Source organism: Tasmannia lanceolata, unplaced genomic scaffold, assembly GCF_043159265.1.
Source record: "Tasmannia lanceolata isolate RefF3 unplaced genomic scaffold, GAP_Taslan_0.1 ptg000013l, whole genome shotgun sequence".
Lineage (NCBI taxonomy): Eukaryota > Viridiplantae > Streptophyta > Magnoliopsida > Canellales > Winteraceae > Tasmannia > Tasmannia lanceolata.
The window spans coordinates 481,978-497,564 of record NW_027518690.1 but is presented as its reverse complement, the minus strand read 5'-3'; the positions used below and the strand labels follow the sequence as shown (position 1 = coordinate 497,564).

Here is a 15,587-nt window from a genome sequence, read left to right as displayed (position 1 = left end):
GTGAAAGGATCTGTCCGGGCAAGCCATCTGAGCGGCCTGGGATGGGTAGAAACTTGGAGTGAAATCTGTCCGGCCAAACCATCTGGGCGGCCTAGGACGGGCAGAAATTTGGAGTGAAATCTGTCCGGTTAAGCCTTCTGAGCGGCCTGGGACGGGCAGAAACTTGGAGTGAAATCTATCCGGCCAAGCCTTCTGGGCGGCCTGGGACGGGCAGAAACTTGGAGTGAAATCTGTCCGGCCAAGCCTTCTGAGCAACTTGGGACTGGCAGAAACTTGAAGTGAAATCTGTCCGGCCAAGCCTTCTGAGCGGCCTGAGATGGGCAGAAATTTGGAGTGAAATTTGTCCGGCCAAGCCTTCTGGGCGGCCTGGGATGGGCAGAAATTTGGAATGAAATCTGTCCGGCCAAGCCTTCTGGGCAGCCTGGGACGGGCATAAACTTGGAGTGAAATCTATCCGGCCAAGCCTTCTGGGCGGCCTGGGACGGGCAGAAACTTGGAGTGAAATCTGTCCGGCCAAGCCTTCTGGGCAGCCTGGGACGGGCAGAAACTTGGAATGAAATCTGTCCGGCCAAGCCTTCTGGGCGGCCTGGGATGGGCAGAAACTTGGAGTGAAATCTGTCCGGCGAAGCCTTCTGGGCGGCCCGGGACGGGCAGAAACTTGGAGTGAAATCTGTCCGGCCAAGCCTTCTGGGCGGCCTGGGATGGGCAGAAACTTGGAGTGAAATATGTCCGGCTAAGCCTTTTGGGCGGCCTAGGACGGGCAGAAACTTGGAGTGAAATCTGTCCGGCCAAGCCTTCTGGGCTGCTTGGGATGGGCAGAAACTTGGAGTGAAATCTGTCCTGCCAAGCCTTCTGGGCTGCCTGGGATGGGCAGAAACTTGGAGTGAAATCTGTCCGGTCAAGCCTTCTGGGCCGATGACGCTATATCCTAGTCGGCTTGAGATGACCAGAATTTTGTCTTTTAGCGAATCAAGCTATATCCTGGTCGGCTTGAGATGACCAGATTTTTGTCCTGTAGCGCATTGCGCTATATCCTGGTCGGCTTGAAATGACAAAATTTTTGTCCTGTAGCGAATCAGGCCCAGTCCTGGTCGGCTTGAGATGACCAGAATCACGCCAAGTCCTGGTCGGCTTCAGATGAGCAGAGTTTTGTCCTGTAGCGTATTGCGCTATATCCTGATCGGCTTGAGATGACCAGAATTTCATCATGTAGCGCATCGCGCTATATCCTGGTCGGCTTGAGATGACCAGAATTTTGTCCTGCAGCGAATCACACCGAGTCCTGGTCGACTTCAGATGACCAGAGTTTTGTCCTGTAGCGCATTGCGCTATATCCTGGTCGGCTTGAGGAACGGATGAACCTTCTTCAGGTTAAGTTTTACCCACGCGTTATATCCAGTCTGGCTGGAGATGTTCTGAACGGCTTTGGACGACCAGGATTTTGAAGTGAAATATCATGTCCGGCCATGTATGCTCTGAACGGCTTCGGATGACCAAGTTTTATTGAACTTGGGTTTTTGCAAGGGTTTGGTTTTCTGCCCGGGCCCGTTCTTGACTAGAAGTGCACTTCCGATCTTTGTGGAGACGAGCCGGGGTTAACCAAGCAGCGAGTACCCAAATTTTAGCGAACTGGGTTTCGGAGCAGGTTTGGTTTTTCTGCCCGGTTCTGTTCCTGACCAGGAGTGCGCTACCGATCTTTGTGGAGATGAGCCGAGGCGAACCAAACAGCGAGTACCCAAGTTTTAGTGAATTGGGTTTCCGAGCAGGTTTGGTTTTTCTGCCTGGGCCCGTTCCTGACCAGGAGTGCGCTCCCGGTCTTTGTGGAGAAGAGCCGAGGCGAACCAAGCAGCGAGTACCCAAGTTTTAGTGAACTGGGTTTCTGAGACGATTTGGTTTTTCTGCGAGGGCCCGTTCCCGACCAGGAGTGCACTCCCAGTCTTTGTGGAGACGAGCCGGGGCGAACCAAGCAGCGAGTACCCAAGTTTTAGTGAACTGGGTTTCTGAGATGGTTTGGTTTTTCTGCGCGGGTCCGTTCCTGACCAGGAGTGCGCTCCCGGTCTTTGTGGAGACGAGTCGGGGCGAACCAAGCAGCGAGTACCCAAGTTTTAGTGAACTGGGTTTCTGAGATGGTTTGGTTTTTGTGCGCGGGCCCGTTCTCGACCAGGAGTGCGCTCCTGGTCTTTGTGGAGACGAGTCGGGGCGAACCGAGCAGCGAGTACCCAAGTTTTACTGAACTGGGTTTCTGAGATGGTTTGGTTTTTCTGCGCGGGCCCGTTCCCGACCAGGAGTGCACTTCCACTCTTTGTGGAGACGAGCCGGGGTGAACCAAGCAGCGGCATGATCTGAGGAACTCGGAACTTTGCAAAGAAGTAGTAGCCTTTTTTCATTATCCACACAAGCGTAATTACAATGGCATCCGCTTTTGTGTCGGGCGGCAGGCTATTGATAGTATTTTCTGAGGTCTTCGGCGGGTTCAGTCGCCTGGGCTTCGTCTCTTAGATCAAGTAGCTCAATCGGCAACGATTCTGATGCATTTTTGCCTTTGAGTGCCATGGCATAGCACTCCCTGGACTGTGGTTGATCTCCTCTGACTTCTCCCACGCCGTTTGGCGTTATAAACTTCATTTTCTAGTGATATGCTGAGGCGACTGCACGGATGAGGTTCTGGCATCGACTTCCCAAGATAGCGTTATAGACCGAAGTGGCCCTCACTACCAAGAAGTTGACCATTGTGAAAGCTTGACAGGGCGGCTCTCCGACGAGGACTGAGAGTTCAATCTGTCCTTCCACTTTCACGACCTCCCCTGAGAAACCGAACAGATCGGAGTTCGTCGGCCTTAGGCGGTCGTTTTCTATCATCATCTGCTCGAATGCATGGTAGTAGAGAGTGTGGGCCGAACTCCCGTTGTCGACGAGGATCTTCTTCACTTCCCAGTTCGCGACTAGCATGGTTATGACCAGGGCGTCGTCATGGGGGAGTATCAAGTTGTCGAGGTCTGCGTCTGAGAAGGAGATCTCGTTCTCTGTCCTTATCTTCTTGTTGCACGTGTGCACAGCGTTGACTCGGCGTGCGTAGGCTTTTCGAGCAGCAGATGATGTACCCCCGGTAGCTGGTCCGCCCATAATTGTGTTGATGACCCCCTTGGGCTGGGATCGGTGTATCTCCGGCTGTGGACTGGACGACGGGGGAGATTGGTTCCGCACAGGAAACGGTGGGGGTCGTCGAGGGCTTTGGCCATGAGGGCTTCTCCCCCTGCGCTCTTTTCCGTCGCCATTACTTTTAACATACCTTTTTAGGTACCCCCGATTAATCAGCAGCTCGATTTCTTCCTTGAGTTGCCAGCATTTATCTGTGTCGTGCTCGTGGTCTCTATGGAACCTACAATACTTCGACTTGTCTCTCTTGTTTCCTTTTGAGATCATCCTGGTTGGCCATCTTACGAATTCTTCTCCCTCGATTGCGGCTAGTATGCTTCTCCTGGAGGTGTTGAGGGGGGTGTAATTCTCTTCCCTCCTCTGTGGGGATCTTTCTCTTCTCGGGGCTTTATCATCCCTACACAGCTTGGTAGGGTTCTTTTCTTCAGAGGTCCTCCTCCGGTTTGAATCTAAGGCCGCCAGAGTCTCCTCCACGGCTAGGTACTCCTCGGCTCCAGCCATCAGATCCGCCAGTGAGTGCAGGTTCTGGCGAGCAACTGATCGGCGGAAATCGTTGGATTTGGCGCCTGGAGAGCCTCTCTGTTGAAGCGGCTGACGAATGTTTTCAGGGGTTCGTTATCCTCCTGCCGCAAGGCCATCAGGGATGCTGTTGTTTTCCTTGGCCTCCGGCTGCTCATGAAATTGCGGACCAGATCGTCCCCAAAGTCTTCAAAGTTGCTGATGGAGTTTGGCTTGATCCTTATGTATCAGTCCCGAGCCACGCCCGTCAGTGTGGTCGGGAATGCTCTGCAGAGGAATCCGTCAGAGGCGCCGTGGAGGAGCATCATAGTCCTGAACGTCTCTAGGTGGTCCACATGGTCGGTGGTTCCGTCATATTGTGGAACCGTCGGCATTTTGAACCCTCTAAGTGCTGGCGCATTCATAGCATTATCGGTGAACGGAGGTTTACTTGAGTACGTCTTCACAGCGGGCCGGCCTTGATCATTTGCCAGCTCTTCTATACGGTGGTCTATCTCTTCTATCCTCCGTAACATTGGGTCAGCCCTCCGGTCTGCTCGGCCCAACGACTTATTTTTCTCTACTGAGGGGCTCGCGGCGAAGCCGGAGTGACTTTCCGGACTCCTTCGATGATGCCGGGATTTTCCCGCGGCGCTCGGTCTTCCTTGGCTTGGTGCTTCTGCGCGGAGCGAGATCGTGACCTCTAGCGGTGGCGAGGCTCTGTATGGGCCTGCCTGGTTCTGGAATGATGGGCTCACCTTGTGGAGTGGTGGGTCCGGTTTCCACTAGGGCGCACTGGCTCTCCCCTGTGGGCACTCGACCTTTCCTGTACAGGTCATGGGGCCTCTGGGGGATGCTGGGGAGGCGCTTGGATCAGATGTTGGTATTGATCGACAAGAGCAGTCATCTGTTGGAAGAGAGCTTGCACTTGATCCGGAGTGGGAGTAGGATTGAGGTGTTCTGAATGAGCCGGGCTCTGCTCTGCTGTTGCAGAGGGAGCTACTACCTGCGAGGCGATTCGGTCACTTCGAACCCCGCGATGTACTACAGCTCGGGTAGTTCGTGCAGTTGGTACCCGATCACTCTTCCGCCCTGCCATTTTGTATAGGGGATTCGAACAGCTTTTAGTTCGGAGTCCCACGGATGGCGCCAATCTGTTAGGCCTAAAATCGGTAACAGATACGGCAGTGACGTAAGAGCTGAGCTGGAGGACCCGAGGAGCCGAAGTGAAGGAGTTGAGTCCTGTACAAGAGCGCACGAGGTCAGAAGACCAACCCGGAGTCGTTGCTCCGGACGGGCCCTTCGACACTCAAGTCAGTATGAGCAGGAGTGCAGAGCCAAAAATTTATGAGTGGTAGCTTAGAAGTCATTAACCCTTGCTCTGAGCCTTGAGAGCCTTTTTATAGAGGGAGACCTGGGTGATTGGATTACCTACCCCAGGACAAGTGTCGGACCTTTTGTGGGTTTAGGTTCACCCACTCTTAGGCAATTACCGAATTACCCTTGCGCAGCAGTTGGGTTTGTGGTGGGCCCTTCCGGGGCCACGTGTCGACAGCTCATTAGTTGCTGTTTTTCGTACCCTATCAACTCCTTTAGGCAATATTGGTAGGGACCAATTTCCCCATTATGACCAACAAAATTGCCTTAGAAATCAAAATATCTAAGCATTTTGGAGCAAAAAAATAGTACGAATCATTATGAATCATTAGTATAATCCCCGATTGTCAAGTCCCGTGCGAGCAGTACTGCCCTTTATACTTGATCCAACAGCAGCCCACTTTTTAAAAAGCTGCTGTTGGATCAAAAATCAAGGGTGGCACTTCGATCGTCACCTACTTGGGACTTAGGCCACCATATAATTTCCCTATTTTTGGAGTTTTTATATGGTGTTTGCAAGGACTTGCAGACATTTTTTTATAAAATAGAGTGGGGCCAGGAGGGCTGGACCTTCGAAACTATTCATTTATTCAGCCCCAACTTAATTAAATACCCAGAAAATCATCAAAATAAAATGATCACAACCCTTCGATCTGTTGATATGGAGAACAACCTATTCGACACGACAAAGGAGTGGTTTGGATGATCCAACCTCTGTGGGCCATAGTGCACTTTTAATAAAATATGTGCCCTACGGTGCGTGCACAATACAATTTCTGTTTTTTTTCAAGGGAAAATATAAGCATGTATCATATAACATGAATAGATGTTAGAGCATATATTTTTTAATGAAAAAATTTGGCAGCAAATTTAAAAGTGGGACCCACAAATTTGAATGGTCTAAACCATTCATTTGTTGGCCCCCACCGTAGAGAGGTCGTACCTCAAAAATAATCTGCCCATGGGATGATCCTAAACCACCGATATTTTGACCTCCAGAAATAAAAGGACTGGGATCACACAATATTTTGCCTAGAATTTTGACCATTGCTCTGTTTTTTCTAACCGTTCAAATGTGAACCGCTTGATCGAAGGGTTAGGATTATCTGATCGGAGTGATTTTGTGATGCTACCTCTGGTGGGGTCCATGCATGAGCAGGCGATATCATGTGGCTCAACCCAATTCTACCCTTTCAAGATTCCACTAGAAAAGCCTCTTCCAAGTTTTTCTTTCCTCTTTTTTTTTTGTCCGACAAGAGAATTAGAGAAGATTCAAATAGAAGAAAGAAAGATCTGATCATAAGGGTTATGTAGAAAATATTCCCAGAGCAAAATTCTAATCAATCTCAAAGTAATTCCATTAGAATTTTTATTCCTCAACCGTATTTGTAAAGGGTTTTCTTGAAACATACCAGCAGGAAATATTCTGTCCACTATCCAAGGAATTCCATTTCAAAAATCTCTTCCAATCTTTGGTTTCTCAAAAGGGGGAGGAGGGGGGCCTCTTTGACTATATGAGCTTAGGGTTTTTTTTTTTTTTTTTTGGGTCTGAAGGATTTCTAGAAAAGCAAGTTGAAAGAGAAGAAAAAAAGGTTTTGATCAAAAGGGTTCACTCAAAAATGCTGAGAATCCCATTAATGACATGGGTCAATAAGAAGATCATTGATCCTCTTGTGCAAATACTCAGGAGGTAATTATGCATTTTTCTTTTTTGATTGGTTTCATTTTATCTTGTTTTTTGTGGCTTTTGTTTTTTCTTTCTTTTATAAGTCATTGATCTTTCATATGCATAATGCATTGATTTGATTAGCAATTCGAGTTGGGTTATTTTTTTGTGTTTATGTTTACAATAATTTCAAACATCTTGTTGAAAAGAGTTGGGTTTTACTTTATCTGTTTTTGTCTTGAGATGCATCAGATCCTTTATACTGTATAAATTGTTTTAATTTCGAAATTTTTGCAGACTTCACGTTATTTATATTGTTCTTTTATTTGTTTTGTGGGATGTATTTTAATTCCTTCCTCTTCTCATTTAGGAAATGTAAAATTCAGTAAGTTTTCCTTTCACAATTTTAGTTATCTTTGTGAAATTGGAGGAGTTTAGGTTTTTTCTGTCTGAAACTTTTGGGACTGAATTTGTCCCTTCTGTTCTAAAGTTGTTTTTGCCATCTGTTTGGTAGAACACTGTACGATTGGCGGAGTTCAATTTTAAAATGTTGGGTGCTCATTCTATTCTTTCTTTCTTTTCTTCTTTTATTTTTATTTTATTTTATTTTATTTTTTTTGACAGTGCCCGGGGGTGGGGGGGAGATTCTGCATTTTCAAACTTGATTGGCTTTTAAAAAATTCATATTCCTTCTACTAAATTTCAGCTAGGACACTAATGTATTCTTTACCGTACTCATTCCATTCTCTATTTTCAAATTGATTGGATTTTGAAAATTATATGCATGTATTACTTTCATTTAGGATCAGCACGACGTTCTCTTTATTGCTTTCTCCTTGCAAATTTGCCATGTTTATGAAATTTAGTACTTAGATCCAATGGTTTTCCAACGTGTTTCCATTTTCTGGTCATATGATCTTGCTTTCTCTGGAGATGACAAGCTGTCAAGAAATTGTTGTGAAATTCCTATGTTTCTTTCTGTTAGGGGTGCGGAACCAAAGCAATTGGCATTTTCTGCGGCTCTTGGCATAACTTTGGGAGTATTCCCAATTTGTGGTATGAAACTTCTGCTCATTTCTATATTCCGACTCTTTCAATAAAAGATAATATCCAACTAGTCAATTTCTTGTTTTTTTTTCACTCAGGTATTGAAACTATTCTGTTGGTTCAGCTAAATTTCTATAGAGGCTCAGCTGTTTAATAAACCTTCAATAGAACTTTTTGAAACCAAAAAAAAAAAATTAAAATAGTAGATGAATTGAAATATTAAATTATGACAAATACTAAGACACAAACATGATCAGACAGCGCAGATGCTTTTATGGTTGTTATATTGTTGTCAAGCCGACCCCAACTAGTTTGGGACAAAGGCTTAGTTGAGTTGAGTTTAGAATATTGTTGTCAAGCCCAACAATGATATTTTTTTTCTCTTAAGGGAAATTTTCTATTGAGAACTTTGAAGAATAGATAAGTCTGTTTGCTCTGGGCGTCAGGACCGGATGGTTTTTGTTTGGCCCTCTTTCAAGCTTGTTGGGACTTTGTAAAACCAGACATACTTTCTTCTCTGATTTCCATGAGGCCTTGACCTGGACAATGGCACTGGCGCTACCTTCATAGCTTTGACCCCAAGGTGAAGGTCGCGACCAAACTGGGAGATTTTCGCCCCATTAGCCTGGTGGGCTGCCTATATAAGGTTCACACCAAGGTTCTGGCGGAGAGATTGAAGAAGATCCTACCAAAGATAATATCGACAAACCAGTTGGCATTCATTCATGGAAGACAGATCTTAGATTGTGCACTAATTGCTAATGAATTGGTAGACTATTCTTTGAAGAATGGGGATAGAGGAATTGTATGCAAATTGGACATGGAGAAAGCTCATGATCACAGTGAGTGGGATTGTCTTGATTATGTTCAGGGTCGAATGGGGTTTGGGAATCGATGGCGTGCATGAATGAGGCAGTGCAGGCCCTCAGCATGGTTCTCTATGGCTCTCCAAAGGGATTCTTCAAGTCTTGTAGGGGCCTACGGCAAGGTGACCCCTTGTCCCCCTTCTTTTTTGTGATGGTAGCAGAGGTGTTGAGTAGATTGCTGGACAAGGGCAAGACTATGGGACTGATTCAAGGTTTCAGGTTAGAGTCCAGATCGTTAAAAGTCTCCCACCTTCAGTGTGCAAATGATACTTTGGTCTTCAGTTCGCCAGAAGGGGATAATGTGCTCAACCTGAAGCCATTTTGAGGCGTTATGAAGCAATAACTGGACAGAGATCAAACTTCAGTAAATCAAGCTTATTGGGGATCCATGTGGACTGAGAGGAGTTGGAGGTTGTTCCTGGCTTATTAGGATGTAAAACGACAAGTTTCCTCGGTCTTCCTTTGGGGATTGGGAGGCCTAACAAAAAGGTGTGGCAGCCTGTAATAGAGAGGGTGGAAAAGAGGCTAGACACGTGGATAAGAAACCTAATCTCTCTGGGAGGGAGAATAACGCTCGTGGGAGCGGTGCTGGCAAACATTCCCATTTATTTCCTTTCTGCCTTTAGATGTCCAATGAGTAATAAACCGCATTGAACAAATACAGAGAAGTTTCTTATGGGAGGATCGAATGAGAAGAAAAAATTGTATTTAGTAAAATGGAAGAAGGTATGCAAGCCATTAAAAGCAGTAGGTCTTGGCATTAGAAGAATTTTCTCCTCTGTAAGAATTTTGGGCAGCAGCCTATTCACAATGGGGGCCACTTAATAGGCAGCGGCCTATTATTTCCCATAAGTTTGTTCATGTGGAAACACGGGAACCTGTGAAACGGAAACATGAGAGGAACTACAAACAGAACTACAAATAGAATTCATTTCTCCACACCATTGAAAGATTGTAGTTCTCTCTTCTTCAAGCAGGACTGACTTCGAATGGCTGGTGTCAGTACGAACATGTAATATCCGCGCTCATCCACCTCTCCACGCATGCTATGTGAAATCGATTGTCAGAGCGAAGGCGCATTAGATTCTTCTCCTCTTCAATTGAGGCATATGCTGCATTTCGGAGGTACAGGTGGTGCGGATGCTTCAGGTTGAGGTTGAGGGGCTGATGATGGTTGAGGTTACACGGGAGCTCCCTTAAGAGAGACTCTCTTATTTCTTCCTCTCTTCTCTTCGCTTCTCTTGGTAGCCATGTTACACCGAACAAAAGCCGAACATGGGAACACTTTATGGGCCTTTTCCGACCCTATTGGTATCACGGATTCAAATGAGGCGGAAGTTAGAGCTTTGCTTCAGGGACACAGATTAATTGACCTTTCCCAAATGAACCACCTAGTAATTGAGGGGATTCCCTCAATGTCATAGAATGGCTCAGGGGAACCCATGACATCCCATGGAGATTTACCCATTGGTTTGATGAGATCCGAGATTTGGTGCACGGATCGGACATTTTGATGAAACATGCCAAAAGATTGGCCAAAGGAGCAGCAGACAGATTGGCGAGGGAGGGGGTGTCCAAGGAAGGGTTAGCTCTTTATAACCATTTGTCGCCTTGAGAGTTTCTTTTAGCTTTTATTTAACCTTTGTAGCATCTGGTTTCCTGTTTTTTTTTTCTAATGAATTTTCCTCCATTCAAAAAAAATGAAGCATAAATAAGATACAACATTCTGAGTGATTTAATTCCACATCCCAAAATCTTTCCTATAACTGTCACAATTGGCGAAGCCATCATGTGTGGCAATTTGAGGCCGTGTTTCAATATTGAACTGTCTCGAAACAAGAATGATCTTCAAATGTGGTAGCCGCCTCTATACAATGGCTGGGTGCTCTCGCAATCGTAATTCGCTGCTTCAAAAATATGCTAATATGCGGAGGGACTTTGATAGGTATTAAATTCGTGTTGAACCCACATGTGCTACTTCAATATAAAGTATTAATATCTGTGTTCATGTAATCTTCATACCATCTCACTTTTATCAGGGTATCATTGGTCTTGGACCTTGGGATGTCTCAAGAGGAAGGGATTTTCTTTCCAGTCACACACATATATATAGATTCTAATGAGAGGGCCGATCGTCTGGCCAACTATGTGGGATGTACAGATTGTTTAAGCTATTTTTGCTTCTATTCTCTTTAAATAAATCTGGTACTATTTAAAAAAATAACTGCCAAAAATGTCCTTAGGAGAAAAATGGAATTTAGTGGATTGAAGGGATTCTCTGTGTCTTATTCTTTTCAACAAGGGCCACGATATTGAGGCAATGGATTAGATCCAGTTCAAGTGTTCACCACCTCAATGATTGAGGCTTTGTATCTCAACCTTGAGGTCCCCAGCTTACCTACCAAAACGAAGTGTTCACCATGTGCAATGCACATGACATTGGACTTCTGTTATAAAATCCAAGAAAGCAGCAAAATTTGGTGCCCAACTACACCCAATATGTTGCTGAACAAGATAACGGTTGCTGTCATACTCTTGATGGCTTCCATCTTGAGACAAGCTTTCCTTTCGATCTCCTGCATAGGCAGCAGTCCTGCCGCATAAGGCCATTGTGCCACACCTGGAGCAAGGAAATAAGCATTCTAATGAGACTCATTTAATCTGCATTTCTCTGAGATATGAGCGACTGCTTTACGTCAGTTCATTACTTCCGGTCTAAATAAGTGGATGGCCTTGTATGTTGACTCGCCTGAGTTGACTCTCTTTTCCCCTTGGCCGCGTTCCGCGTTCCGCGTTTTGCCCTACAGTGTCAATAAAAACTCCTTTGACTCTCCCGAGTTATGACTGTGTCAACCGAATACTCAGCTGCGACAACTGCGTTATTGGTTGCATCTGCGCCAAGTCTATCAGGATTTTTCTTGGCCGCATTTTGACTCACATCCACATTTTTAAACATAGGTTTCTATGCAGATGTCCAAGAGCTGAATGTGAGAATGCCCGTGCAAGGGAGGATCCACAAAGTCACAAACAAATGGATTATGAATGGTCCTGAAAGAATTAGCTGTATATGAAAGAATTTACCACTTGCATATATTACCCAATTACAAGCGTAGATACACTCCTGGAACTAGCTTAAATGTGTCCTGCCCACACCAGGATTTGGTACATTGCATGGATAAACAAATCTGACTGGAGTAACACCAAAGGAACACAAACTTTTCATGCCTAAACAAACCTATTTGTTCAAAAACTTGGACTCAGCTTGGAAATCGGTCTCCCAAATTCTGAGTTTGACTTGGGGAAATCAAACAAATTTCATTTCAAAAAATATAGCTGTGGTGGTAAAAGTTCCTAATTGGAAGATAGCTGGTTTCTCTGGTCAGCCTGATTGCTTATGTTTCAAAATTCAAGTATCAAACTGTCTTTCTGTTACAATATTTGTCTTAATAAAAAGGGCTAGATTTAAATATGAATGTTCAAATAAAGAAATTAAGAAAACTCAAAACATGTAATTTAAATATTGATAAAAGTCAAAATGAAAGATAAAAAATCTCATCTATACTTTTTCATGTTTGGCTGAATCCGTGTTATCGGTTGCTTAACTGGAGTGGCAGGTTTGGCTTGATTTTCTGAACATTCTTATAAGAGGCAGCTTTGTACTTGACAAATTTTGTCGTATAAAGATTGCTGATATCACCTGTATGTTGTTTTTAAAAGTACTACTGATTTCAGTGATCCATTCATTAACAGGAGTCACTGTATTTCTCTGTGCGCTGGCTATTGCATTGCTTGGACATCTTTGCCATGCACCTAGTGTGATGCTTGCTAATTTTGTTGCTACTCCTATAGAGTTGAGGTGAGGTTGTCTTTTCCCTTTCCAGAAACCATCATTTTCTATTGCAATTGGTTATATGAGCATTGTGCCCATGTTATTTGCATCTTGTGAAATTATTTATTACTTGATAGCTTGTTGGCTCTTGACTAGTGTGGCACTGTAACTTTTAGACTTGGTTCCATTTACTTGTATAACTGTATAAGGTGCATAGGAACACACAACGCATCCATACATTCAACAAAAGCCGAGAAGACAACTTACCACATTGCATGTGTTTTTACACTATGAGGGGAAAATATCTTAATACAAATAATTGAATTCATAGATTCTTTCCCCTTCTCGAAAGCCTTTTTTTGTACATTTTGCTAAAGGTAAGGTGTTTGCTTTACTCATTCTACAAAACCCCATCATTGGTAATATGTTCCATGTTTCATGCAACAACCTCTAAAACCACATAATTTTGCTATGTATTGCTATATGTGTTAACCTCTTTTTTATTTCCTGAGATCAGCAAGAGCATCCATTGCCATAGGAGTGGTCATACATAATCACAGATTCTATGGATTATTTTCTCTAGATAATGTGAATAAGCAAAAGAAAAAAATGGAGATTACCCATGACTATATTACTCTTCAATTATCACATGTGTCTCTATGAACCACTGTCCACGCAAATGCCACCACTCTTGGCGGCGCCACTGACCTCCAGATGGTGGCACGGCAAATGCATTCCTACTGCCATTATTCAAAAATGCAAAGAAGGATCTAACCGAGAATTAGCCGATTCTGACTGTCGTGTTCCAGTTGAATCTTGGTTGACCTTACCTGAATTGTACAGTTCAATCAAAGATGGAATAGCACATGGGTTCAACTCAAGTCTTATGACCTGAGTGGAGATGAAGTTAATTTGCAATTGGCATACAAAGATGAATTATTTCCATTGTTAGATTCGTATGAATGATTAATCATGGGTCACTACTCTGTAGAAATGCGATGGAATGTTACGCATTTACTGAGATTGAATGTGGAACGAGAATGTGGTATTTGGTTATATCTTACATTTCCATATTTTAATTATTTGCTGTATTTGTACCAATTCCCTAAAGAAGAAAAATACTAAAAAGAGTTAATGATTCAAAATTACAGTTTCATTCTTCTAGGCTTTGTTTTGTATGACATTTAATTTTCAGAATGTCAATTGAAATGGAAAATAGTACTATACTGTGTGAACTGTTACATACATAGTCACTGACTTCTACATTCATGTTTATGCTCTGATCACCGTTAGTATATTCTGTTGTCCAGTCTAGTGGTCCCCTTCTTACGGTTCGGCGAATTAATCTCCGGGGGCCCACATTTTCCATTGAATTCTGATGCATTGAAGAAGGTGGTGACAGGTCAAGCTTCACGAGAAGTTCTACTTAGCTTCGTCCACGCTGTATACACCCTTAATTTGCCTAAAAATATTCGTTTTCTATCAATTTTCATCTCTACACAAAATCTCACCCAAACTGGAACTTCTCTCTTGCAGTTATTAGGCTGGCTCGTGGCAGCGCCCTTCATTTTGGGTGTACTTTATGTGGTCTTCCTCCCATGTTTCAAATGTTTAGTTCACAAGTTTAGCGCTCCTTCTCCTCCTCAGAGTCCGAAGAAGCCACTCAATCCCCACGCCGAAGTCAAGCTCAAGATAAGGGATGTCTAACATCTGTTCTTTACCATTGATGAGGTTGGACCGTTGCATACATAATAATAACTGTATATAAGCTTCATTTCAGCAAGCTGGTGTATACATTGTAGCCTTCAAATTGTTACTGAGTTTGAGAGATAATCAGATGCTAACCAGGAAACTCTTCTCCAATCTGGGGTGATATTTGTGTTTCTGTTCAATGGAAATGCATTTCAATTCCTCTGGTACTTTTAGAAACAAAGGAGATGGAACTGGGGAATCCAAATATTTTGATGGTGATCAATTCGTGTGCCTAATTTCATGTGCTCTAGCATTCTTGGCCCGTGCTATGCATGGGTGCAAAATAATAGGCCTCACCCAGTCAAAACGTTTATGAAATGGCAGGTCTCACTCTATGCATGGGCTTGGCTGGAGATCGCGGACTCACCCTATCAAAATAGGCTGTAAAATTGTGGGGCCCAGCCTATGTATATGGGTGGAGTGGTGGGCCCACTCATGTATGTAAAATGGTGGGTCGCATCATATGCATGGGTTTCGTTAGAGATGGTGGGCCTTGCCACATCATAAAATGGTCCGCGGGTGACCTAGACCCGCGGGTCCATTTGGCCCGTGACCCGTGCGTGCCCGTGGAGAAGAAGTGAAACAATGGTTTTTGGCCTTTTTTTTCTTTAGTTTTCATATGTTGATGCATTTTTTTCATAGTTTTTCTGTAATTTTTCTATAGAGATACCTTTTTTGTGTTTTTTCTGTAGTTTTTCTAATTTGAAGCCTTTTTATGGTAATTTTCCTCCAAAACTTAGCACCTTACTCGCATGATTATTGTTGCTACCCACCTTTTTGCAGAAAAGTATTTCGACACATCTTTTGCAGATTGCACCTGCCAAAAAGTCAACATAAATGGCTATCATCACATGATCACATGCAATTGCAAATGATGGGTGCAAAGTAGCCTTTTGCGGAGGTGGCTAGCAAATTCCTTTGAAAAAAACAAAAATAGAAGAAAAAACAAAAAAACAAAAAATCATTAAAAAAAACGGGTGACCCGTGGGCTCACCCGGCCCGTACAGACCTATAATTTCCGGGTCATTTTTTACCCAGCCCGTTTGACCCGGACCTCTATAGGTCCGGTGAAACCCGACCCAGCCCACCCGTTTGCCAAGTCTACTTGTATAGCTGTAAAAATGATAGGCCCCACCCATACTATGAGGTATAAAAAAATACCAAGGAAAAAACTTGCCCCTTTTGATCAGCAGGAACACCACCTGTCGGTGTGTGTGGCAATCGGGGGCATTGAATTCTTCTGACATAAGTACCGCAGCCCCTCTTTAGTCATTAATACACTGACAATGGGTGTTCCTAGTGATCAAAAGGGGCGGATATATTACTTCCCTAAAAAAATCGCTTTAGAAAAAATTCCAATAAAAATTTCTTTGAAAAAAGTTTCCTAATAAAAAAA

At 44.0% G+C, this 15,587-nt stretch overlaps 1 protein-coding gene across 1 annotated transcript; it reads left to right on the top strand.

Moving 5' to 3' along the window:
• The first annotated feature begins 6,206 nt into the window (after positions 1-6,206).
• Positions 6,207-14,349, top strand: LOC143889395 (uncharacterized). The gene is made up of 5 exons (XM_077393575.1): positions 6,207-6,721; positions 7,683-7,753; positions 12,361-12,466; positions 13,750-13,882; positions 13,976-14,349. Exons 1-5 carry the CDS (start codon positions 6,546-6,548, stop codon positions 14,144-14,146), a joined length of 657 nt encoding a protein of 218 aa, XP_077249690.1. The 5' UTR covers positions 6,207-6,545; the 3' UTR covers positions 14,147-14,349.
• Positions 14,350-15,587: the final 1,238 nt, after the last annotated feature.